The 27,270-nt window shown below is 42.2% G+C and overlaps 2 protein-coding genes across 5 annotated transcripts in view; one reads left to right on the forward strand and one right to left on the reverse strand.

The window, feature by feature from the left end:
* LOC100700483 (serine/threonine-protein kinase pim-3) overlaps positions 1–21,767 on the forward strand; it is a 37,404-nt gene extending 15,637 nt beyond the window's left edge. Inside the window, exons 3-4 of one of the 2 annotated variants that reach the window (XR_002062772.2) lie at positions 17,176–17,311; positions 21,634–21,767. Coding sequence is in view for 1 of the 2 variants with exons in the window: in XM_025909268.1 (XP_025765053.1) it covers positions 21,634–21,687 (54 nt within the window). In the remaining variant the exon portion in view is untranslated. The remainder of the gene's footprint in view (positions 1–17,175; positions 17,312–21,633) is intronic. The other variant, XM_025909268.1, reaches the window with a different exon arrangement.
* On the reverse strand, positions 314–25,641 carry LOC109202818 (acyl-coenzyme A thioesterase 4). Of its 3 annotated transcripts, none has more exons than XM_025909266.1 (11): positions 24,676–25,641; positions 21,656–21,852; positions 21,462–21,561; positions 21,195–21,385; positions 20,751–20,920; positions 17,162–17,281; positions 16,896–16,978; positions 16,684–16,777; positions 11,210–11,290; positions 2,643–2,784; positions 314–2,404 (listed from the first exon to the last, which is right to left on the reverse strand). In XM_025909266.1, exons 2-11 carry the CDS (start codon positions 21,849–21,851, stop codon positions 2,274–2,276), a joined length of 1,308 nt encoding a protein of 435 aa, XP_025765051.1. In that variant the 5' UTR covers position 21,852; positions 24,676–25,641; the 3' UTR covers positions 314–2,273. The 3 variants fall into 3 exon arrangements, with proteins under 3 accessions (XP_025765051.1, XP_019216724.2, XP_025765052.1); XM_019361179.2 differs by having other exon boundaries at positions 21,656–21,861; XM_025909267.1 differs by lacking the exon at positions 11,210–11,290 and having other exon boundaries at positions 24,676–25,639.
* Between the last annotated feature and the right edge of the window lie 1,629 nt (positions 25,642–27,270).

Here is a 27,270-nt window from a genome sequence, read left to right on the forward strand (position 1 = left end):
AATCCACTGTGCAGCAGTCCCACACAATGCTTTATATTAAATATGTCACATTACTGCAAGCTAACCTGTTTATCTTGCACTAAACTGCAGCGTATTTTCTTGCAACTTTTAAATAACAGTGTACCTCAGTTTGTTTTGCAGCATGTTTTACAATATTAAAAAATATGATGTCACATGTACAGCCGAATATGTGAGTTAAAAACATGATGCCATGGTACTGGGTCTGCGACCCACCAGTCATCGATTATTGTTATTCATGTGTTTTGGTTCCACTTCTTATATATTTAGTCCTTGGATTTTGGTTTCTGGGGGGTTTTTGCCTTTCTCATCTTCCTCATCGTGTCATGTCTTGTCTGCTTGTTCCCTCTGTCTCCCCTGTCAGCCAGGTCTCTATGTTCAGTGTCTAGTCTGTGTTTTTGTGACTGTTGTGTGCTTCCTGTTTTATTTTGATAGTCCTTGTCCTGTGTGCAGTGTGTCAGGTTTTCCTTCCCCTTGTGTCGTTAGCTCTGATTTCTCCCAGCTGTGTTTCCCTCCTGTCTCCCATTCCCTGATTGCTCCAGTGTTTATTTAAGCCCTGTGTTTTCCTTGCTCTGTGACGTGTTACCGCCTCATGTGTGTAGGTCTCTCTGTGTTCCACGTTTCTAGTTTCCTTGAGTTTTAGTCCAAGTTTCCCAGTGTTCTTTTACTAGTTTTCAAGTTGAGGATTTTAGTTTGTTTTTTTGTGGTTATATTTTGGACATTTTCCCCAGCAATAAAGCTGCCGCCTTAAGTTCATCTTTTTGTCTGAGTCCTGCATTTGGGTCCACCTCCTGCCTGCCACAGCCTCACATGACACATGAGGACTTGCGTGTAAGCTTTAATTCTCCAGTTTATGAAATCCCACTGAGCAGTCCTTACCTTTAAAACTAACCTCTCTTCTTCCTCTACTTTCCTTTCTTTCTTATCTTTCTCCATCTCTAAGTAAAGTTAGCTCTCTTTCTTTTCTCTACCTGTTAAAAACAGCAGCTGTATCTTTAGCTAGCAGATGCAGTGCAACAAATTGCACGCAGTTTGCATGATAGAAACACCACATTTGAAAATACCTGCTACTTAAAAAACATTACTTTTTTATGCTTCTCTCACTTCTCTTTTGTAGTGCTATCTAGATGCTGAAGTACAGCAACCACAAATGGTAAACATCTCCACTTATTCTGGTGTTGTGCCAAAACATAAAACAAAAAAAACAAAAAAAGACACCAGCCTACTTTGACCCTTAACTATGGCACACTGTTTCACTTCTTTCTCTTTTTTTGCTACATCCTCTGGTGATTAATACATGAATAGGATTGTCTTTCATGTGTTACTGTTTAGACTGAAATTGGTTGGATGTTTGAAGCCTCGAAGGGACATGGAAACAAAAAAAACTTTTACACTCCACATTGATTCATTCATATTTTAATTCTCTCTGTAGATATTGACAGTTAAACATATCACACGCTGATCATGCCTTTTAATTCAGCTGGGTTTTTTTTATTAATAATGTAAAAATTTTAATACACTTTCTAAAAACTAAAGATGTAGGTCTGTGTTTCTAAATTTGATGCTGGACATTAAACTTAAACATCTAAAACACATGCAGCAATAATATTAATCAATTTAACACTGATGCGAAATAGTTATTTATAGTTTTGATACTTTATGCACAATTTTCCAATAATAAAGTTTTATGTGTATTGATGTGTTTTCAGTATTTTATTGCTTCTTTTCCTAAAGGAATGGTTTAAAAAAAATTCCTTCACCACTTGCCATTTTCAGTTAACAGTAAATAATTTTTGGTAATATAATAGATATTTATTTAATTATAGTAGTAAAGACATTTTACAGTTCTTCAGTCAGGAAGGAGTACAGATGGGCAGCACAAATGGTATGGTTTAACCTGATCCAATTTATCCTGTTAAATGGGTATAGTGCAAGAAGATGGGGTTTTTTGTGAGTATTTGGTTGGGAAACAATTGTCTCTGCTTGTCTTTCTGTAAAAGTGGTTTCTGATTGAATGACCACATTAAGTGGCAGAAAGCTTCCTACTGCAAAAGCCATTACACCTGTTGGCTATTTCTATTAAAAAGATAACAATTTTTCATTAGTAATCCAAAGGCCATAATCAATATCTTTATAGCAATGCATTGCATAGTGATTGCCAGAGAGAGCTTCCATTGTCGCCTCACCTAACTATGTCTTAGACAAATATTTTCACCTTGGATTCACTTTGGAACTCAATCATGTTGTCATTTTGATTACAGGTGAGAAAATGAGGTAGGGTTTCTGCCACCATACAGATTCTCCCTGAGAAAAACCAGGATCTTTTTCCAGGCGTCCTCCTGAGCTCGAGAATGTTCCACCGTTTGTCCACCCCACAGACACATCACTGCAAAAACAAAACAGACATCAGGACTCACCACAAAACCGCTGTTCCCAAAACGGGTACCAAAAGAAATTCACTGATAATTTGCATATGTAGTCCAGTTTTTTTCAGAATCATTTTCTTGCCACAAAATTACTTGAACATCAACTACATATAACAATCAGTTATCAAACCTGCCAAAATGTGGACTGGTCCTCAAAGAACAACTGAGATAGTCTACAACCTTCCAGTGTGAACTTGCCTTTTTCAGGCATTCCAGTTGTCCTGAAATTGCTAGATCTGGTATGTGGTGTGTAAGGAGGCTCGATCAGGTGACCTGCGTTTGGGTACGACAGGACAGTGAGCAGATGACTGTTCCCCGCTTGTGCCATCATTTCCTTAATCTGGAAAATATTAATTAAAAATGTTCTTTTTATTTTTGAAATAGTTTCATTGTGTATTTTTTTTATCTGAAACGCTTTAATTGTCGCATAACTTCCTCTTTATGGAGACAAACATGAAAATATTTTATTTCAAATAAAATATGCTCATTCTTACTAGCTGGAGAATCAAAAAATTATGGAAATGATAATCTAATGATCTTCAGTAATTCAGTAACTCATTATCTCAAATTGGTTCAGAATCAGAATACTTTATTAATCCTTAAGGAAATTATGTACACTCAGTCTTAAACTGGCCACCCAGGTCAGTGTCCTGGGGGACTCTTGGAGCTGCCCCAGGGTCCCCTGGGGCATCAGCTGTCCTGGGAGGCCCTTGCGGCAGACCCTTGGATGGTTTCTAATATGATGCAGGGTTATCGTTCATAGTTCCTGCGTTGGCCATCAATGATGGTGTCATCAACTTTTTCAATGGTGACAGATCCTCAGAACAGGAAATTTCAGGCATTGGAAAGCTCCACTTTTCTGACAAGGAAGGCTGTCAGGGAGATGCCAATCACCAGGCTGGGTCCTACTCATTATTTCCTCATTCACAAGAAGGACTGGAATCTCAGATCACTTTTGGACCTAAGGGGGAACAGCAACTGGTTTGGCACAATTAGCCTGGAGGAGATGCAAACCGTTAGGTGACTCAGGAGAGGAAAGTGGTGTTCTACTCACACGGTGTACATTGGAGGTAGGGTGCTGCTGACTACAACTGAGGATATAGCTGGGCAGTGGAAAGAATACTCCTTAATCCCACTGGCATACCTTCTGTAAAAGAAGCAGACTTTGGGGATGAGGGGGATGACTTGCCCATCACTGGAAAGATGATTGAGTTAGTAAAACAACTCCAAATCCTGGCATGGACCAGGTTCACCCTGACTTGCTAAAGGCTCTGGATGTTGTAGGACTGTCTTGGTTTACATTTCTGCAACATCGCTTGGAAATCTGGGGCAGTGCCTAGAACACCTAGGCCTGCACCTCAACTGGAGGTTGACAGATTACCCCATTCTGTGGTTACTACTCTGTTAGAAGTCCATAATCCATCAACAAGGGCAGAATTCTGCAGAATGTTTCAAGCAATACAGGTAGATTTTCATTTTATCACTCCTTAACAATGATGACTTGTTGTCCCTCCATGGGATTTGATGTGAGGCTGACTGACTTAGGGTTCTTTACCCCAATCTTGCATTCCAGATTACTGTATTTTTCGTAACATAAAGCACACCGGATTATAAGGCACACTGTCAATGAACGGGTCTATTTTCATACATAAGGCGCACCAGATTATAAGACGCACTAAGCATAACAAAACAATCAGACAAAACTTAACTCAACTCATTCTTCTTGCTTCCTCCACTTCTGTACCATTGATTCACTAATGTTAAATTCTCTCCCCACTGCTCTATTCCCATGTTGCTGCAGTATATTAATGACTAACCTTGTATTGTGGATAGATTATCTCACTTGTTCTCCTGACTGAAGTTTGGTCCTTTTACAGCATCCTGCCATGCGATTGCATTTGTCCCTAACATTCGGGAACTCTCATGTTAACTTTTATCAAGTGGAAAAAAGTTAGCATTCATCCTCCAGCTTCACTGTGTTTATGTTATGCTAACATAGCTGTGTCGCTAGCGATCACGTAGCACATCATTATATACCAGCTAGTCCAACTTCAATAACCCTACAAAAGTCACTACTGTTTAGTTTTCTGTCTGCATTTATGTTGGAAGTGATAGCAGAGCTGTACATTTGAATTTTTTCAGAAATCTCTCAGTCAGAACATGGTATATCATGTTTAGGTGGAAACTAGCGACCTAACTTCCTGCTAACTTCTAACTCCGTTAAATGTAATAAATTCTGTTTTCATGGATACCTGGATGTTATTTTTTTTTTTTTTTTTTTTTGCCTGTCCCATTTGGTTCTTAAGCCGTCAGAATTGTTGTCTGAAGACCAACAAGGATACCAAATGGATTTATTTTGCCAAATGGATCATCATGGCATTGCCGTATTGGTCCATTTGATCAAACTTTGTTATTTTTATTTATTTTATTTTCAGTTGTTACAGATGGGACAGACATGACTGGGGGATAGGAAAGGGAGAAAGAAAGAGAGGAAGGAAAAGAAAAACAGAAGGGAAAAGGGACAGTGAGAAAGGGCACTTACAAAGACAAAGAGAAAGAAAAAAAAAAAATCTCCTGGATCACCTGTTGAGAGAAAAAGGAGAAGACAAGCAAAAAAAAACAAAAAAAAAAACAAAGCAACATACTAAACACAACACCATCACGTTAATCTAGCTAAGTGTGAACAGCAGTAAATACTAAATATTGAAAGTTGTTGTGCAGCACACAGGACAGACAGCGCACAATGTGCTTTGAAGTAGCAGCTAAGAAAGGTGTAGTTTGTCTACGAACAGTGAACACCCGTGTGTACACCTGTGTGGATCAACGCGCTTGTATACAAAAGGTTTCCCCATGTAACGGTCTGCTAGAGGGTGTGGAGGCCCATAGCCCCGTCCCCCAGGGCATGAAGCAGGCATGGAGGAGATCCAGGCTCCAGACATCCAGAGGCCCCAGAGTGCGAGAGCCCAAGGAGGACCACCGGAGGGGCATCCGTGCCAGCTTCCTGGGAAGGGCTGAGGAGATCCCCAGACGAGGGGGTCACCCAGTAGCCACGGAGCAGAAGCCAGAGGGGGCTGCACCGACGTGCCCGCCGGCCCTGCCGGCAGCCAGCTGTGCCAGAGTGAACCAAGTTGCAGGCCCCGAGGCCGGAGGCCCGAGGGCCCCCTTTGCTCCGGAAGAGGCCTGACCGAGCGACAGGCACCAGGCCCCGCCAATTAGCCGCCGGGAGTGAGCTGGTGCATACCTGAGCGCCCAGCCCCGGACACCAAGAACCACCAATGCACCAACCCCTGAGGGCATCAGTTACCAGCAGGGAGTGTGGTGAGGGGAGATAGGCCTCCACACTTGGAGGGCCTGGGAGTACCTAGGGAGGTGGAGTCTAAGACCCGACCTGACATATAGACACAGACAAACAGGCACACACAGACATAAACATGCTTTCCCACCCTCATGCACACATATACAAACACTCAGCACTCACCCAACGTAGGGACAGACATACATAGACATGTACACACAATCATACTCCCCAAACATACTCTATGCCCCGGGTCCAGGTACCCTCGCCCCCAGAGGGGGAAACGGCACCCAGACCCAAGATATGTGACCCTTTCCCCCGGGGTGGAGGCAAGCAGACCGCCCCAGGCTCCACAGCAGCAGGGAGGCCAATCGGACGGCCAACACCTCCTCCCAGCCCCCTCGCCCCGATGGCTAGTAGAGAACGGATGTTAAACTTAATTGTTATACCTGGAAAAGCAGCAACGCTGATCATTTTATTAAAGATGAAAGAATTTAGAGAGTTTTTAACTCTCAGTGATGGTGACTTTGGGACCTTAAACGGAGGGAGTTTTGGACCCAGATTACTCCACGAGGCTCCTGACTACAGTAGCCGTAATGCTCCGACAATCCATTAAGCGGTGCGGCTTCGTAGCTTACCAAAGTCATACTAAAACATTTTTTTGAACGCTGTGTACCACATAAAATCAGTTCGAGGTCAGTAAGCACAACCAGAATTCATACATAAGGCGCACCGGATTATAAGGCGCACTGTCGATTTTTGTGAAAATGAAAGCATTTTAGGTATAGAAAATACAGTGTGTCTGAATTCCATGCCAGCCAGTCTGTCAAGCTGTGTCCCTTTTGCTCTCCTCAGAAATTGCAAATGAAGGCTGGTGGGTCAGTATTGTGCCCTGCCAGGTCCTTGAGGGTATATCTTCTTGAGACACAGCCCCACAGAGGAACAGACGAGCTGTTTGTCTTTGTCTATTGCAGAGCTAATTGACTTGTCACTAAGACAAGGCTCTCTTATTGCATAATGAAGACATATGAAAAGGCAGGTAGGCTAGCCTCTGCAGGGGTGCATGCACATTCCACAGAGAATCTTGCAACCTCATGAGCTTTATGCAAGGCGCATCTCTGTCAGAGATCTGCGCAGTGGCCCTTTTGGATTAATCGATCCACTTTTATCAGTTCTACTTCATGAATTGCAGTTCATTTAGTAAACACGTTCTGAGGACAGTTCAGCTGGACATGGTCTGACCATATATGCCTCAGATGGCTTAGAGTGATGCTAGCTTGGCATAATGGTTTGCTAGTTAGGTAGCTTTCAACTCATTAGCAGCTAGCCTTAGTATTTTGCAGGGTCAGCTAGGACTTGGCAGTGTTGGGGAGTAACAGAATACATGTACCGCCGTTACGTATTCAGAATACAAAATATGAGTAACTGTATTCCGTTACAGTTACCGTTTAAAAAGGTGGTATTCAGAATACAGTTACTTTGTTGAAATAAATGGATTACACGGCGGTACTTCCCTGTTTCATATTGTCGCGGGTCAGGACTGTTTGGGTTTGTTTGACAGCTACGTTCTGTTGTTCCAGGCGGCAGCGTTACGGTTGCCATGGTTACAGGGTGACGCGCTCTCTCTCTGCGTGTTTCCTGGGTGAGAGAGCGCTTTTTTGTTGTTGTTGTTGTGCTAAGCTAAAAGGCAGAATGCTACAGGCATAGCTCTAAAGCATGTAGCCTGATGGGCAGTGTAGTCCGTGCTGCAGGGAGAATGGACTACCATACCCGTTATGTGTCTGTGAGCGAGGGAGGGAGAGAAAGGAAAAGTCCGAGCTGTCACGGAGCAAAAACGGGAGCTGGAAGCATGTAAATATAATAATAACCACAGCAGCCAAGAAGAGTGCCTGACGAGCCCATTTGTAAGTAAGCTATTAAGACTCAACTGTACACTGTGTTCGTGTTTTCCTCCGGAAAAAATAAGTTCCGTTGGAGAAGCCTTTCAACGCCTCTCTCTGTCTCCCGCAAGCAAAGTTGACCCAGACAACAAAGTAAAGCTAGTTTTCGGCTACCAGCCCGACAGGGAACCGGACGTATTAGCCAGAGGTCCCTTTACTATGTTTCGGAGCCGCGGACCTTCAGTAACAGTAATAAATCACAGCAATAGGACATTCATGTAGTTGTAAACAGCATGATAATATATTAAGTATTCCAAAGTATTCAGAATACGTTACTCTCATTGAGTAACGTAACGGAATACGTTACAGAATACATTTTGGGGCATGTATTCAGTATTCTGTAGTGGAATACATTTTAAAAGTAACCTTCCCAACACTGGGACTTGGTAGCATATTGTGCCATCTTAGGCCTTGTATTTGTATATAACTATATATAGTTCTTACAATGATGGGCACATTAGTGACCACACATTAGTGACCAATGAACACACTCTGTGTCATGGTCTGGAGGTATGACGTGAAAATTCCAACAGGCACCTCCATCCTTGAGCGGAGCCATCATCCCTCCTGCAGTCCTGCACACCTGAAGCCGATTCTGGGTAATCAGGTTGAGGATTTAAGCTCCACAGAGACTCTCTTTCATCACCAGTTACACAGATTCTGCACAAAGACGTAAACACAAAGTGCGGACCTGACGCTTTCGCACCCGACGGCATATACACGGACACGCCATTGGGGCTGAAAGCCGACAGCTCACTCATTTTGATGCGTCGGCGTGTCCACACTTTGTGTTTACGTCTTTTTTTACGCTAGATTCTGAAGCTGCAGATTCCATCTTTCTCCAGCCAAAATCGACTGAACCAGCAGCAAAAGTAGGGCCAAACTACGCTTCACATAAACATCGTCACGAATTCCCTCTTATTTGCTGTTTTGCCTCCACCACGATAAAATCACACTTCATGCACAGCTCTCTCTCTCTCAGTGTACTTCAAGAACAGTTTCCCATTCGCTTGCTTATTACCTACCAGTCTACCGTTGTTTACAGTGCTGTCGGCCACTGTGTTTTTTTTTTCTTTTTTACTTAAATGACTTCCGACAAGAAAGCCGCATTTCTGGTGTTCAATACTGAAGAAATGTAAACTTTTTAAAATTATGCAAAATTGCACAACGCTTAGCTGTATCCCTAATAAAACCTCTGTAACTTAGCTCTGCTTCACTTCAGCAGCATCGAGTAATGTTCATATGTTGATTCATGGTTTTCTTCAGTTTTTGTTCTATTGCAGAATATTTTTAAAGTTATCTGCTATAAAAAGCAAGGCCAGGAATATCGCCTTCATGTTTTTCTGTTTTATTTTCAGTTACTTTGACACAAAGACATCTGCTGTGATGCTTACACCTTTGATAAAGTCTCACAAGTGTCAGCTTTCTTTTTATAGATATAAAAATATGGATATGTACTCATAAATGATAAGAAATATAATATTTCTGACTGTCTGAGGCTAAAACAATTGAATCGAATCGTCGATCGAATCGATTCGGGACCTTGTGAATCGGAATCGAATTGATTCTAGAAATCAGTGACGATACCCAGCCCTAGAGGGAACACCAAGGCATTCCCAGGCCAGCCTGGGTCTGCCCCAGGGCATCCTCCCGGTGGGACATGCCCAGAACACCTCCCCCAGGAGGCATCCTTGTCAGATGCCCAAAACACCTCAACTGGCTCCTTTCAATGTGGAGGAGCAGCAGCTCTACTCTGAGACCCTCCCGGATGGCTGAACTTCTCACCCTATCTCTAAGGGAGAGTCCAGCCACCCTTCGGCGGAAGCTCATTTCCGCCTCTTGTATCTTGTTCTTTCGGTCACTACCCACAGGGATCGACAGGGATGTGGATCAACCGATAAATTGAGAGCTTCGCTTTGATGCTCACTTCTCTGTCTTCACCATGACCGCCCGGTGCAGCGTCCGCATCACCGCAGCAGCAGCACCAATCTGTCTGTCGATCTCCTGCTCCCTTCTCCTGTCACTTGTGAACAAGACCCTGAGATACTTAAACTCCTCCACTTGGGGCAGGAACTCGTCCCCGACCCAGAGTGGACATTCCACCCTTTTCCGGCTGAGAAGCATGGCCTCAGATTTGGAGGTGCTGATCCTCATTCCTGCCGCTGCGAACTGTTTCAGTGCAAGCTGGAGGCCACCACCCGATGAAGCCAACAGAACCACACCATCTGCGAAAAGCAGAGATGAGATTCTAAGACCACCCAAGTGAAAGCCTTCTGCCACTTGGCTACGCCTAGAAATTCTGTCCATAAAAATTATGAACAGAATCAGTGACAAAGGGCAGCCCTGGCAAAGCCCATGACCCACCGGGAACAAGTCCAACTTATTGCCAGCTATGCGGACCAAGCTCTTGCAACAGTTGTATAGGGATCAAATGGTCCGTAGCAATGAGCCAGACACCCCATACTCCCACAACACCTCCCACAGGACGCCGCGAGGGACACGGTCGAGTGCCTTCTCCAAGTCCACAAAACACATGTAGACTGATTGGGCAAACTCCCACGCGCCCTCAAGTATCCTCAAGAGGATAAAGAGCTGGTCCAGTGTTCTGTGACCAGGACGAAAACCACAGTGTTCCTCCAATATCCCTAACCCAGGTTCGACTAACGGACGGACCCTCCTTTCCAGCACCCTGGCATAGACTTTCCCAGGGAGGCTGAGGAGTGTGATCCCCCTGTAGTTGGAACACACCCTCCGGTCCTCCTTAAAAATGGGGACCACCACCCCAGTCTGTCAGTCCAGGGGTACCGCCCCTGATCTCCAACATTGCAGAGGCCTGTCAAACAGGACAGCCCTACAACATCCAGAGCCTTCAGGAGTATTCCTTCCACCGCCCGACAATTTTCTCAGTTGAAGTCAGCAGCGCTCCATGTCCACTATACACAGTGCAGGTCGAGCAGCGCTTTCCCCTCCTGAGTTGCCTGATGTTTTGCCAGAATCTCTTTGAGGTAGTCCGAAAGTCTTTTTCCATGGCCTCTCCAAACTCCTCCCACACCCGAGTTTTTGCTTCAGCCACTTCCCGAGCCGCGTTCCACTTGGCCTGTCGGTATCTATCAGCTGCCTCCAGAGTCCCACAGCCTAACCAAGCCCGATAGGACTCCTTTATCAGCCTGGTGGCTCCCTTCACCTCTAGCGTCCACTGTTTGGTTTGGAGGTTACCACCACAACGGGCACAAACCACCTTGCAGCCGCAGCTCAGTACAGCAGCTTTGGTAATGGAGGAGCTGAACATGGTCCATTCGGACTCAATGTTTGACATGCAGCTCAAAATTGACATGCAGTTGTTCGCACTAAAGGAAACCACCATCATTTCATGCGGCTACCATATTGGCACCAGCTGTGGTCTCAAGGCTAGAGCTGAACTACAAAAAACTCACAGGCGTAATCACAGGCCAAGCCAAGTCTTTTTAATCTCATTTCTAATCTTACTTTAACCACCTTGTTCACATAGGAAGTCATGTCAGGAAACTTACATCGAGTGCTGACTCTTGGGCTGGACAGCTCTGATCATCCTCACCTACAAGCAGCAACAGAGGACACTGTAGTCGTCCCACCTGAACAGACAAAAACAGTAAAAGTTTTGTTTTTTCACCTTTTTCAGTGATGGCAGTTTCATTAAATTATGCATAGCTTTCTATCATCTCTTGCTGGCATGGTCCTACAGGTTTCTGTTGTTCATTTCTGTTCTCTTGTTATGAGTTTTGAATTCTTGGTTAAAGATTTTAGCTGTGTCATAAGAGGCCTTGATCTGTAGGTGAAAGGCAGCGGTCATCACCGCCTTAACTTGGCAGAGCTGGAGTTGGAGTCCCACACTTGAGTCCAACTAAGTAAGTTGCAAGACAGGACACTTTGGTCTTTTGGTCGTTAACACTTTTGCCTCACAGCACGAAGGTCCTGAGTTCAACTGAGGATGTAGTTGGGCAGTGGAAAGAATACTCCTTAATCCCACTGACATGCCTTGTCTAAAGTAAGCAGACTTGGGGATGAGGGGGATGACTTGCCCATCACTGGGAGAAAAATGGTTGAATTAGTTCAACAACTCTTAGTGGCTAAAGGCTCTGGATGTTGTAGGTCCGTCTTAGTTGACACATCTCTGCAACATCGCTTGGAAATCTGGGGCAGTGCCTTGGGATTGGCAGACTGGTGTGATGATTCCCATTTTTAACCCCAAGGTGTGCTCCAACAATAGGGGAATCACACTTCTCAGCCTCCGTGGGAAGGTCTATGCTAGGGTGCTGGAACGGAGAGTTTGTCCCTAGTCAAACTTTGAATACATGAGGAACAATACAGTTTTCATCCTGGTCATGTAACACTGTACCAGCTCTTTATCTGTTCAAGGATATTCGAGGGAATATGGAAGTTTGCTCAACCAGTCTACATGTGCTTTGTGGACTTTCAAGACATACAACTGCACCCTTCAGCATGTCCTGTGGTCCTGGTGTGTGTTGGACTCCACTAGGGGTGCCTTTGTCACCAATTTCTAGGTATAGCCACATGGTAGGTTTGTGTGGTCCCATTAGCTTCATCGGGTGGTGGCTTCCAGGTCACACTGGAGTGGTTCGCAGCTGAGTGTGAAGTGACGAAAATGAAAATTAGCACCTCCAAATCTGAGACCATGGTCCTCAGTTGGAAAAAGGTGAAGTGCTTACACCTGGTCAAGGACAAGTTGCTGCCCTTAGTGGACAAGTTAAAGTAACTTGGAATCTTGTTCACGAGTAGGGCTGGGTATCGTCACTAGTTTCTAGAATTGATTCGATTCCAATTCACAAGGTTGCGTTCGATTCGATCCATGATGCGATTTGATTTGATTCAATTTTGACAGTCAGAAATATTATTTATCTGATCATTTATTAACAGTGTTGGGCAAGTTACTTAAAAAATAATTAATTATAGTTTTAATTACTTCTTCAAAAAATAACTGAGTTAGTAACTGAGTTACAAGATTCTAAAAGTAATTAATTACTAGGAAAAGTAACTATTGCGTTACATTAAAAAAATGTTTAAAGCTCTGGGGTCCAGGCAGTGTTGTCAACTTAGCGACTTTGTCGCTATATTTAGCGAGTTTTCAGACCCCCTAGCGACTTTTTTTCTTAAAAAAGTCGCTAAAAAAAGACGTGAAAGCGCATATCGCTTTTACTCTCAACAAGCAGCGGGTGCTGTAACACAGTCAGTTCTTCTTTTACTCTTTTACTCTTATGCTGTTTTGTGGATCACAAGGTTTAAAACTACTTATAAACACACACACACAAAGTAACTCCACCAGAGTGCCTATTTCGGATCACTTTTGCCGGTCCAAGCCCGGGTAAAGGAGCAGGGTTGGAATTGTGACATTAAAAAAAACAATAATTGCTAAAAGAAATTTAATTTGTAGTTCTAAATAAACTCTAAATGCATTTAGGACGTTTTTTACTCACTTTATGTCTCTTCCACGATGTTATTTCTGTCTTCAACAACATAGGTTACAATTATATTAGCATGACCAATTATGCAAATTAGGTGATGACGTCATTTAGCGACTTTTAGGACAACCAATAGCGATTTTCCTTACTGAGGAGTTGGCAACACTGGGTCCAGGGTATAATTGGCCATTTTTGACTACTTCTACATTTCACCTTTAAAAACTATTTACTTTGCCTAGCTTGTAGTGATGTGTCGGTCGCAAACGAAACGGCTCTGTTTTTGTTTGTTTTTTTACTTTCTCTCACCCTCTCTCTCGCACTTTTTTTTGCTTCCCTCTGCATGTGAGCGTTGTGCTTGCGCTGAGCAGAGGGGGGAGGGGCAGTAGTTACGTTACACTAGCAGTAGCACAGGAACAGAGCGGGAGGGAAAGAGAGAGAAAGAGAGCCAGAGACAACAACAAGAAACAACATCATCACATTAGAAAGGTATAGTAATTATCCACAATTATTTTCAGTTGCGGATGATAAAGGATTCAGAAAGTTTATTCATGCAGTGAATCCTATGTATGCAATTCCAAGCAGGAAAACACTCTCCCAAAAAATCATCCCAGACCTATATGACAGAGAAAGTGGATCTTCTTTTTCTTTTGCATATTATAATTTATATTTTATTGTGTTGTGGTTTGCAGTGTTTTGTGTTGTTTCAGAGTTTGTATGTGTTTTGGAGTTTGTATGTGCTTTGGAGTTTGCACGTGCTTTGGAGTTTGTACGTGTTTTGGAGTTTGTACATGCTTTGTCTCTAGGGGCCACCGTAAATATACTTTTATTTATTCACTCCACATAAAATCTAATAAATAAATTATAAGTTCAAAAACCAACTATTTAAATTTCAACTTTTAACTATTAAAAATTTTCAGCTTTTTCCTTTTAAACAAATTTAAAGTGAAACAACACAAAACACTGCAAACCACAACACAATAAAATATAAATTAAAATATGCAAAATAAAAAGAAGCTGCACGTTCTCTGTCAAATAAGCCTGGGATGATTTACTGCTTGGAATTGCATACATAGGATTCACTGCATAGATAAACTTTCTGAATCTTTTATAACCCGCAACTGAAAATAATTGTGGATGATTACTATACCTTTCTAATGTGACGATGTTGTCTCTTGTTGTTGTCCCTGGCTCTCTTTCTCTCTCTGCTTTGTCTCTAGGGGCCACCGTATATATTTATATATAAACATATATAAATAAAACCACGTCTTTTTTACATTAGTAATTCCTTTTGTGCATAATTTTATATTGTTGTTGATAATAAATTAATTAAAGCAACAAAACAACCTGAAGAGCCGTTTGGGAGCCGAAAGAGCCGGCTCTTTTTAGTGAGCCGAGCCGAGCCGAAAGAGCCGGTTCTCTAAAAAGAGCCAGAATTCCCATCACTACTAGCTTGGTATCATTCTTTTCAGCTCAACTTCTGATGTCTGAATTTACAGTTATGTTTTCATTTTGACATACTGTATTAACACAAGTGATCTAAAATCAGACAAAAAAACATAAACAACACAAAATGCAAATTCTTCTGCTCCAAACTGTTGTATTTAGAGCTGTGTATATGTGTATAATTTATACAGTGTCTTACAAAAGTGAGTACACACCTCACATTTTTGTTAATATTTTAATCTATCTTTTCATGGGACGACATTGAAGATATGACACTTTGACACAATGTAAATTAGTCAATGTACAGCTTTTATAACAGAGTAAATTTGCCGTCACCTCAAAATAACTCAACATACAGCCATTACTGTCTAAACCTCAGGCAACAAAAGCGAGTACACCTCTAAGTGAAAATGTCCCCACACTGTCAATATTTTGTGTGGCCACCATTATTTTCCAACACTGCCTTAACTCTGTTGGTCGTGGAGTTCACTAGAGCTTCACAGGGTGCCATTGCAATCCTCTTCCACTCCTCAATGATGACATCATGGAGGTGGTGGATGTTAGAGACCTTGTGCTCCCCCACCTTCCATTTGACGATGCCCCACAGATGCTCAATAAGGTTTAAGTCTGGAGACATGCTTGGCCATTCAAGTAACTTTACCCTCAGTTTATTTGGCAAGTCACTGGTCTTTTTGGAGGTGTTTGGGGTTGTTATCATGTTGGAATACTGTCCTATTTCCCAGTTCCTGAAGGGATGGGATCATGGTCTGCTTGAGTGTGTCACAATACAAGTTGGCATTCATGGTTCCCTCAATTAACTGTAGCTCCTCAGTGCCAGCAGCACTCATGCAGCCCCAAACAATGACATCCCACCAACATGCTTGACTGTAGGTAAGACACACTTGTCTTTGTACTCCTCACCTGGTTGCCACCACACATCCCTGACACCATCTGAACCAAATAAGCTTATCTTGGTCTCATCAGACCACAGGTAATCCATGCCCTTAGTCTGCTTGTCTTCAACAGACTGTTTGCAGACTTTTGTGTGCACTATGTTTAGAAGAACCTTCCTTCTGGGATGACAGCCATTTGATGCAGTGTGTGGCCTATAGTGTGAGCACTGACAGACTGACCCTCCACGCCTTCAACCTCTGCAGCAATGCTGGCAGCCCTCATACATCTATGTTTAAAAGACAACCTCTGGATATGACGCTGAGCATATGTACTCAACTTCTTTGGTCAACCATGGCGAGGTTTGTTCTGAGTGGAACCTGTCCTGTTAAACTGCTGTTTGGTCTTGGACACCGTGCTGCAGCTCAGTTTCAGGGTGTTGGCAATATTCTTGTAGCCTAGGCCATCTTTATGTAGAGTAACAATTTTTTTTTTTTCAGATCCTCAGAGAATTCTTTGCTATGATGTGCCATGTTAGACTTTGAGTGACCAGTATGAGAGAGTGTGAGAGCAACAACACCAAATTCAACACACTTGTTCCCAATTTGCACCTAAGACCTTGTAACACTAACGAGTCACATAACACCAGTGAGGGAAAATGGCTAATTGGGCACAATTTGGACATTTTCACTTAGGGGTATACTCAGTTTTGTTGCCAGGGATTTAGGCAATAATGACTGTGTGTTGAGTTATTTGGAGGTGACAGGCAACTTTACACTGTTATACAAGCAGTACACTACTTGACATTGTATCAAAGTGCCATATCTTCAATGTTGTCCCATGAAACGATATAATAAAATATTAACAAAAGTGGTGTACTCACTTTTGTGAGATACTGTATATCCATCGCATGCACTGCGTTTTTGTGGAAAATTCATTCTCCAAATTGGGTGTTGTGAAAGAAATAAAGTCAAGTGATGATGAGTTTTTCTTGATGTTTTTAAAGAACAAAGGGAAGAAACAGAGCTTCTGGCTTCATCCAATTCTCAAGAGAAGGCAGCAGCAGTGAGAATTACGTGGTCGGTGTGAATGGCTAAATTAGGTGTCCAAAAGTGATTTTTAATGCACAAAACATAAGCATGGATTTAAAGGGCCTTAAGACTGAATGTGTAAGGGCCTTAAGACTGAGATATGCTTTAGCTGGTGGTACCCACATCGGCTTTGAGTGAAGGGTCGGTGGGGATGGGCAACAACTGATCTCGCCAGATCTTCTCGTCTTTTTCACTGAAGCGAGTCTTCCCAGCATTTCTGATGTGACAAAAAATTAAAAGGAATAATTAAGGATTATTCTGACATACTGTATTTCTATATATTAGCTTTCCAATTTGGCTTTAAATAAAAAGTAACTGAAAACGGCTCAACTTACTTGTAAGGGAACCTCAGTATTTCCTCCACGGATCCATCAACTGGCTGCACATGAGTCCCACTGATGCACACTACAGCACTGAGCTGGAAAAAAACAATACACAGATTTTATTAACTGACAAAAAGACCAGATTACACAGCCAGTTACACAGCCAAAACACAGCCAGTGGTGAACCTATGTCTTCATCCAGAGCATGCGTTATAACTGAAAACAGACTGATGCTGATTTTCCAGCTCCAGTGTCACTTTAAAAATGTCATGTCTTACTTTTATAATTTCAGAGTAAATAGCCATCTTGAGGGTGATACTGGTGCCAAAGGAAAAACCTATCATGGCTATCCTGCTCTTGCAGACCTGAGGATGTTGCTGCAGGACTCTGTAGGCTGTCTGTAGGTGGAAAGATATGTCGTACAACAGGTAAAATGCCAAAACCAGGACTCAAACAATTTCTCATGGTTGAACTAACTAACTTTTTTTTTGTCACATTTCTACAAAATACCTGTCATGATGTCTTGGCACACCGAACATTAGAAGTGATGTAAAACATAACCTTTATGTTTTACTGTGAGCGCTGAGTACCGAAGTGGTAGCTACCGAAGTGCTGTACATTCATTTAGCTTGAAACACATCTCTCATTTTGTCTACAAAAACATGAAGGTCAAAAAAAGAACTCGCAGACAAAAAACAAGTTAGCAGTACCCTCCATGGAGAAGGAGACCAAGATCAAGGTAGCACAGAGGGAGCTTGAAGAGATACACAAGAGAGATAGAAGGCAGGATAATAAACCAGCTGTTCTCCATGGAACCAGCCAAAGTGTCCTCTCAGTGGCAGGGGAACAATATGAGAACAGCACCTCCAAGGCTAGAAACGGAGCAATACTGGGAGAGCATCTGGGAGATGGACGCAAGCCACAATAGCAATGCTCAGTGGCTAGTGGATCTGAGACCAGACCACAGCAATCTCCCTGAACAGGGTCCAGTAACCATTACAGTGGCAGACATCCAAGAAAGGGTCTTCAGTATAAAGAATTACACAACACCAGGCCTTGACATGGTTCACGCCTACTGGCTAAAGAAGCTGACTGCACTCCACGGGCATCTGGCAGCACAGATGAACCAGCTGCTAGTCGATGAGAGACACTTAGAATGGCTAACTGAAGGCTGGACAGTTCTGATCCTCAAGGACCCCCTGAAGGGACCAGTCCATCCAAATACCTACCAATAACCTGCCTGGTTATCAAGTTCAATAGACCCTAAGAACCTTCATCAGGAACTCAATGGGGATGTGGTGTACAACACTAGAGGCCAACTTCAGGCCCATAGTACAAGTCACCATCAAGTGTAAGATCTACCAAGAAGATGCTCTGTCCCTACTGCTGTTCTGCATATGCCTGAACCCCCTCAGTGAGATCATCAACAAGACTGGCTATGGATACCGACTACGGAATGGAGCAATCGTCAGCCACCTCTTGTAAATAGATGACATCAAGTCTTATGCCAAGAGTGAACGAGACATCGATTCATTGATCCACACAGCAGGATATAATCAGAATGTTGAGTCAGCTAAAGGAGGAGGAGGAGTCAGCTAAACGGAAATAACAAGATCCAGGCTACCAACAACTAGGCCCTGCCCATGATCAGGTACACTGCTGGGATAATAAGCTAGCCAAAGGAGGAGATAAAAGCCACTGACATTGAGGCATGGAAGCTCTTTGCCATGCATGGAGGGTTTCACCCCAAGTCCAGTACCCTGAGGCTGTATGCTGTATGGCAGGAAGGAGGCCGGGGACTGGTGAGTGTCAGTATCGTAGTCCAGGATGAGACAACAAATATCCACAAATACATCAGGAAGATGGCCTCAATCTGAAAACCTCAGACAGCAGAAACCCAGAAAGTGGGTGCAGTGACTTGGCCTAGCTTGGGAGTCACTGCACCTTTTGTTCCGGTTATCACTGGGACCACTGTTACCTTCACCCTCTACATCTTCTCCAGCTCTTCTCTGAGTCTTTGATGCTTCCCAAGCTTCTTGGGTTCCTTCTTCCTGATGTTTCTGTCATTCGGAACCGCTACATCAATTAGAACAGCCGTCTTCTTCTGTTTGTCTACCACCACTGTGTCGGGTTGGTTAGACACCACCATTTTGCCATTTTGTCCATCTGTATCTGGAAGTCCCACAGGATCTTAGCTCGGTCATATATATATATCTATATCTATATCTATATAGATATAGATATAGATATAAAAATCCCCACTCGCCCCTGCGGGCGGTCTATCCTTCAAGCTCAGGTCCTCTACCAGACCAGAGGCCTGGGAGCTTGGGGATCCTGCGCAGTATCTTTGCTGTTCCTAGGACTGCGCTCTTCTGGACAGAGATCTCCAATGTTGTTCCTGGGATCTGCTGGAGCCACTCGCCTAGTTTGGGAGTCACCACACCTAGTGCTCCAATTACCACTGGGACCACTGATTACCTTCACCTTCCACATTTTCTTGAGCTCTTCTCTGAGCCCTTGGTATTTCTCTTATTCAGCTGAGTAGCATAGAGGACTGTATGCCTTTGGAGCGGAGGAATCGCAAGTTTGATTCCCGCCTGGGGTGTCTGTATCCAGTAAGGGTTCCAAGGCTAGACCCCCCCCATGCTAAGCGAGCCTACTGCAGACATGAGCGAGACAGATAAATATGAAGGAATGCCGGCTCAGACGTCGCTCAGATCCGCGTCAGGTGTTGAGGAACCAGGGCACCCTGACGAGAAGTGGACTACTGGAACAAGAAGGCATAGTTGGGCTATATATGTGTGTATATATATATCTACATATATATATATATATATATATATATATATATATATTCTTCAAATCTTTATTCAGCAAAGCATATGCATATGGAGATCACCCACGTCAAACTCTAGGCCGCACAGAGTATGCTCTAAGGATGATCTGAAACATTTACTTTTATACTTTTTTCACTACCCCCCTCCTGCCATTGGGTACTCTTTCATCCTTTTGTTCTTTCTTTTCATCTTCCACTTATGATGCATACTTTCTGACCGTATCCCATAACTTCTCAAGCACCCCTCTTTCATCCATCATTAAATTGGTTCCTTTAGTCATTTAAGAGTTAACTGACAAAGACGGCAGTAAAGAGTTAATCAGTTTGCCAATTTTGTCGGGTGAGCATGCCAGACGTGAACTGCTATCTATGCTAAGTAAGGCTTTTTCTTGCCTTCAGGCGACTGAGGCGAGAACCACAATCTCAGGTGCATGCCCAGCAGGGCCGGGTTTGTTTACCGTATAGGCATTGAAGGGGCTGGACACAATGTGGGACAGTACAGATAAACACAGATGAATGCCGAGAAAGGATCCTATGTGCATACTTCAGCAGTGCCAAGCTGAATTAACCCTATGTTGGACTAGTCACTGTTGGCCATAACACAATTAAAGGTTACTTATTGATCCTAATTATTACGTTTTCAAACAGTATTGATCAGCATGTGTTCATACAACAAGTAGCACAAACGTTTTCATTAATATAATGGTAGATATATTTGACCTAAATATATGGGTCATGTGATTTGAACATGCAGGTTAAAAGCTTAACACAGCGACTCCACAATATAAGACACTTCATTGTAAGTGTGCATAGTATAGATGAGTACATATGGTTACACAGAATTTATGTGAGTAATTATGATTACATATCTAGTGTATACAGGTACATATGTCATAATAAAATCCACTTGTCTCCCTAACCTTTGAGCAACAACACCTAGCTTGCATACAGAATATTTCCCCACTGAACCACCTCCTTTTTTTTTTCGTGTTGTTTCCTTGTAACCAAAACATTAAATTCGTTAGATATACCTCAAAATACTGGTTGTCCACCATCTTTCCAGTTTCTATGGTGAATTTAGAATTCACGTAGTCGATGGCCATACTAGCGAAGCCATGGGAGGCCAAGAGTGCTGCACGGTACTCCACCAACTGCCCTCCAAGCCCATATCGATCCAGGAGGCCAGGAAAAGGTCCAGGTCCTTAAGACAAGTTAACAAACCCAAAGAAGGTGTGCATTACATTAGTATGATAACATTTTGTGTCTGTGAGCTGTCTGCAACTTTTTAATGTTTCCTCTCTATGGCATTTGTTTGGTTATTTAAACCGTACTAACTAGTTGCAAAAGCATTCACAAGATTTCCTCCTCCCTGCTCACTACCCTGGCTCTCTTCAGCAGCTTATCTCCAGTTCAACACACATGCTGATCTAATTTACACCCACGGGATATCTCACTGTGGACTCTTCAGGTCTTACCCAAGGGCAAAAAAAGGGCTGCGGTGAGTCCACCTTCTGTAACTGGAATCCTGCGCACACCAGGTGCCATATACCAGCGCTCCACCACCACACCAGAGAGTGGCACCAGATCTGCGAAGCCCTCTGTCTGGTGACCCTGGTAAACCGAAATTGTGACCTCCATGGGAGTCTGGATGTTTTTCTTTCGCATCCTGAGGAGTGATGGGAGAATTATCTATGGTGCCAATAATGGATTCTGTATTGGTGTCATCTACACAAAAAGCCTACCTCAGCCCAGGTTTGCTGCCTGGAATTGGTCTGAGGCTCCACAGTAGACCCATCTGTTCGACTCCGGAATATGTCCCACGTATACTGGGATCCTCTGAAACTACAAAAAAATAAAACACAATCTGTTAGATACTTGCGCATATTTCTACATTTTCTTCTCTTATTTTTCTAGGTCTCAGTACTGAACAACATACCATTGATGGTCCCTGTGGTATCGGCAGTGTAGTGACCAAACGCTTCCCAGCTGTGTCCATCTTCACACTGGTGCAAGGCACGGATGGTTAGTTGGGAACCAGGCAGGGCATTCTGGACGAGGACAATGAATTTCTCATCCATGAGCCCTCTGGATGGCTGAACCGACAGCTTCACACAACATTGCTTCCTGTCCATCCTGAATTCAATGTACAAGCATATTATTTGATTTGGATTTAGAAAATCTTGAATTTGGAATTGATTTATTCAAGCATTGTGCGCATTTGTATTTGTAATTAAAGGTCAGAAAATAGAGCAAGTGCAATCATATAAATATCTTCGGACCATAATGAAAAATTGAACTTTGATGTGAACTGTAAATCTGTCTGCAAAAGGGGTCACCAGTGCGTTTACTGCCTTAGGAAACTTGCTCATTTCCACATTGACTGAACTATTTTTACTTTGTTTTATCTTTTTGTTTGGTGGCATGGTTCGGTCAAACCTCTGTCACAGGGAAAAACTTACTGAATTAGATAGTGAGATGGTCCAGTCATCTGATAGGTGGGTCATAGCCCTGTCTAGGTTCCCTGTACTCTAAACAGGTACAGAGGATGGCTTTATCAATTCTTAATAATGGCTTCTCTACAGGCTGAATTTCAGCTTTTTCCCTCTGGATGGAGGTTTCTAGTCCCAAGGTATAGGACAAGGCGTCATAAAAACAGCTTTGTCCCTGCTGCCATCACTGAAGTCAGTACTTGTTGTTGTTGTTACTTGTTTCATCTTGATTTATTTATATATAATATATTATATTATTTAAATTGTATCACTTGTCTAATTATCAAATATGTGTTTGTCAAGTTTAATGGGTGTGTGTGTGTTTTGTGAGGGAATGCCAAATGCTATCATTTATTCTGTAAAGCAAAATTACCTACAGATATAAATAAAGTAACCTTAAACCAGAGGTTCCCAAAGTGTGGGGCCCGCCCCCTAGGGGGAGCGCAGAGCCATTGCCGGGGGGGGGCGGTATGAAAAGAAAAAAAAAAAGAGCGCTTGGACACTGTGGACAGGTTTTTGACGGGGCTCCCACATAAACGCAAAGCAGGAGATGAAGCATCGCCAAATATGTTTCCAAACCAACTTCCTTCCAAGCCAAAGACAGGAAAATATCGTGAAGCATGTCTTCCCTTTGGCTTCACCTGCACAAGTGCATAGGTAGGTCTCCCCTGCAAAATTAGTTTTCCCTGCGTCGGGAGCACGCGCTGGGCTCTCCAAATCACGGACAAACAGGATCCCACATTCTTGATTTTTAGTTCACAAACACTTCTTGTAATAACTACTCCTGACATTTTGGACATGTTAGCTCTTTATGCAGTAAAGTTACAGTGGGATACAAATAATATCAGGCTGATCCTGCAGTAATTTGTTCCCCCGGTTCAAATCACGGACAAACAGTATCCCACAGCTGTTTTTGTGTTTAAACCCATTTTGCACAGAGAGGCATTTTTCTTTTCTTGTGAAAAAGGGGGGCCTGGCAAAAAAAGTTTGGGAACCACTGCCTTAAACCATTTAATAGTTTGAAATAACATGAAAATGCATTTTTCTACCAAATAAGATAATAGAAATGCATTGTGTTAAATGAAAGCAGGCTGGTACTGTACTAGTTATATGTAGTTAAATATTTTTTTTTTAGTATAGTAAAAACATGATGACAGTACAGATATATAAACTTGTGAAGTAGCGAGGCAAATTTGCATATGCATTACACTAGTGATTTTTAATCTGGATAAGAGATCAGCGTTAAGATGCGGTTCGGGGTAGGAATATCTATATGTATCTTTGGCATCAATGTGTATATGTGTAACATCCACTCAGTAACATTAACGGGGGGGGGGGGGGTGAAAGTGCAGTGCTGTAGCCCAGTGATGTCAGAGTGACTTTAATAATTAGCCACAGATAGCACAACTTGTACTGTAAAGTTGACAGAATAAGAACTGGCTAATGTCCAGGTAGGTCCAGTTTGTTCCTGCAGTGCATATTTAAGAGAAGTGTTGACCAGTGTTTGTCAAACTAGCACACATGAACGTCATGTCTGGCAAAACACTGGTCTTGTGGAGGACCTCACTGTTTGACTGCAGAGGTGAGACAGTGATGACAACAGCATTCGTCCTCCAGAACGTGTGTGCGTATGTGTGTGGTCGTACTTGTTTTCATGACATGTTTGGACATTTTTATGATAACACATCAACAACATGCTCCCAGACCGAAAATCTCGAATGTCCTGACACATAACAATTTTAGGAAAAAAAAGTGTGCAAGTGTGCTTAGCCTTTTTGCTCACTTTCGGTTTCGCCGCCTAGTGGCCGGTTTTGGAACTTAACACACTGTTAACACACTTTCAGTGACATCACTCTTGTTAGTGTGTCAGACACAATAACATAAATAAACCCCTCAGACCTGAGTTATTGACCTTCAAAAGCATAATCCTGTAGTCTAGAGATTGTGTAACTAAACACGTTTTTGGAATGATACAGAGTAAAATTCAAACAGTTAAGTCTTCACATCAGTGCAATACTGCTGACATCACCTTTAATGAAACAGAAGAAAATTTTATTTATTCACAGACATCATCTGCAATTGAACGGACTGGACCTTTAGCATGTTTGACACCTCTACTGTAGAATGTGGTCATTAACAAGAACAACTGTTACATTTTTTTTTCTTTTTGCAATTATTCAGTGACCACTCATTACTGTGCTCCACTGATCTACACTGTATACCTTAAAATGCAAAACCTTTGAAATTTTCTCACAAATCATTAAAATACTAGTTTTTGCTGGCTTGAAGCTATATTAATCTTTATTACACATCTATGGGAAGAAATATAATACTGAATGAAGTATAGTGACCTGAATTTAAGTGATATAACAGACTGTGATAGTAGTCTAACACATCAGTGGAAAAACACATTTGAGTCTCAATGACAGCTGTATAAACACTGTAGCGAATGTGGAAGACTTCTTACCTTTATTTGTTAAATTACGTGAACCACTTTCTGTTAGCAGGAAACCTCTGAGCTGGGGAGTCTGGCAAAGAGTCTGGCTTTAAAAGTTGGGTCACCACAACAGTTAACTCCACAGAGCTTTCACGTAAACTGCTTTAAAACGCTACACGGAACTGCAGTCCTCCCACAGAGATGTGCTTACCACCATGTATACCACCTCTGCTTAGACACAAGATGGCGTCATCAAACAGGGAAACACCATGGTGAGCAGTCATAATCTGGGGCACTCAAGGGAAATCTTAAAAATATTCATCATTCAGAACTTCAAGCTTTATAAACAGTTATACTAAACCATTAATAGTCAGTCTTTATAAAGTGGAAAAATTGCTGTAGTCATTTACTCAAACATCTAAAAACATAAAGGTAAATACAGTATAAGGCAAAAACAGAACTTGTACAAATCTAAGTAGCTTAAAAGTCAATATTTGGTATGAACACACACAGACTATATGTGTATATGTATATAGATATGTGTGTATATATGGTCTAATTACCTGCGCAAAAGCTATCTCAGTATGCCTGCAGGTCCTTAACCCAACAGCAGGACCGATATCAGTTCCTTTATGCAAGGACCTCCAGGAGGCCACTTGTGTGAATGTCTCTGACCAATTATAAATGGACTTTATGAGGCTGGCCTGAGGGCATCGTTGTCCTCTTGTGGGTTCTGTGCTCACTACACTCTCTTGGATACTATTGAATTAATCATGGTAACAATTTTATAGCATATAACCCCTTTCAAAATATGTTGCAGTGGACAGTAAACTCTACAAAACCATGAATCAACATATGGACATTGTCTTTGCAAAGATTGATGCTGCTAAAGTAAAACAGAGCAAGTTACAGAGGTTTTAGTGAAGACATAGCCAGGTGTTGTGCAATTTGGCACATTTTGGTACAATCTGTGAGAGTTTATATTTCTTAGGTATTGAACAGCAGAAATGATTTAACTTTATTTACATGCCTAAAAATGCATGTTTTTGAATAAGGCCCATTGTATACACATGCTTAATGGGCCTTGCATAAATATAATTTGCACAGCGAAAATAGTCTTTGGAACTTTAAATGCTGACGGGCAGTAACTTCTATTAGCCAATTTACATGATTTAACCCTTTTAATTATTTGAGCCAATAGAATATCAATAACATCAAGTTTATCACAAATTAAAGCTCCAAGCAGTGTTAAGAGGGCCCTCGCACCCCGGCACATCGAGCCACCCCCAACACCTACACCCAGCATGTCCGATCTGATGTCACATTGATGGAATTCATGTGTAGAACCACGAGCTACAATTCCGTCCCGTTCAATGATGATTATAGTCGTCCCACTAGGTGGCGCTCTAACCATTACTGACATATGGCATATCAAATATTTCCGAGCTTTTCTTGGCTGCTACCTCAAAGCACATTGTGCGCTGTCGATCTTGCGTACTGCACAATAACATGTAATATTTAGTATCTACTGTTATCTTCTGTTAGCTAGTTTATTGTGATGGTGTTGTATTTATTATGTTGCTCTGTTTTGTTTGTTTTCTCGTCTGTTTTTTCTTATCCCCATACAGGTGATCCAGGTGTTTTGTTTGTTTTTCTTTCTTTTTTTTTCTCTCTTCCCCCCTTTCTCACCATCTCTTCTCCCCTCTATTTTTCTTTCTCTCCCTCTCTTTCTTTCATTTTTTCTCCCTGTCCTATCCCCCAGTCATGTCTGTCCCGTCTGTAACCAGTGTTGGTCAAGTTACTTGAAAAAAGTAATCAGTAACTAATTACTGATTACTTCCCCAAAAAAGTAATCCCATTACTTTACTGATTACTTATTTTCAAAAGTAATTAATTACTTAGTTACTTGGTTACTTAGTTACTTTTTAAAAACACAATTTACAACCTGAATAGGTAATAAAGCGATAGATCTTTCAGCCCAATTCTACTTTTTCTGCATAATCCATCATACACAATGTAATCAAATGGAAATGTCTCTTTTTAAAACTTGTTTTATTAGTTTTAATCTTTTAACTTTATGCATCAAGCAAATTATATGCAACATTCTCTGACTGGAAGAAATTTGTTTAACATTTAAACCTATTTTCTGCACATTCCAGCACATAAAATAAAATATCTTTTTGTGTTTACACTCACTCAAATACATGCAAGTAAAACACAGCAGAAAATAAATAAAGTCAAAGGCTAGTTGCTCTATTTTCACCTGTAAAGCAGGACTGGGGTAGGCGGAGGTTTACCCTGGTGCAGGTGTGCCACAGCGGTCAGTTGAAGACTCCGCGAGTTTCTCTGTGAATTTCCCATTACAGTCGTAGCGCACTCGGCGCTTGCTTGGAAGTTAAGGGGGTTTTTTTCGCTGTAAAAAGAAGTTTTCTTCCCACGCACAACGGACGCTAATGTTTTTGTCACTTTTTATGGAATCAAACTCAAAATAAGGTCAGTACTTCCACGCTTTAAACGCTGCACGCTCATACTCTCTCCCGTACTTGATATATTATCCATTGTTGATCTGCAGACAGCTGTTGTCATGAACGTCGCACTCGCTTACGTCACTATCAAGAGACATTC

The sequence above is a fragment of the Oreochromis niloticus genome, linkage group LG7, assembly GCF_001858045.2.
Source record: "Oreochromis niloticus isolate F11D_XX linkage group LG7, O_niloticus_UMD_NMBU, whole genome shotgun sequence".
Lineage (NCBI taxonomy): Eukaryota > Metazoa > Chordata > Actinopteri > Cichliformes > Cichlidae > Oreochromis > Oreochromis niloticus.

What these genes read in the sequence shown, in the direction of transcription:
- LOC109202818 (XM_025909266.1), bottom strand. Translation starts at nt 21,851, where the DNA reads ATGGACAGGAAGCAATGTTGTGTGAAGCTGTCGGTTCAGCCATCCAGA. An exon ending in TACCACAGGGACCATCAATG is followed by an intron (nt 21,562 to 21,655) that starts GTATGTTGTTCA and finishes ATTTTTTTGTAG; the next exon opens with TTTCAGAGGATCCCAGTATA. An exon ending in ATACTGAGGTTCCCTTACAA is followed by an intron (nt 16,778 to 16,895) that starts GTAAGTTGAGCC and finishes TTGTCACATCAG; the next exon opens with AAATGCTGGGAAGACTCGCT.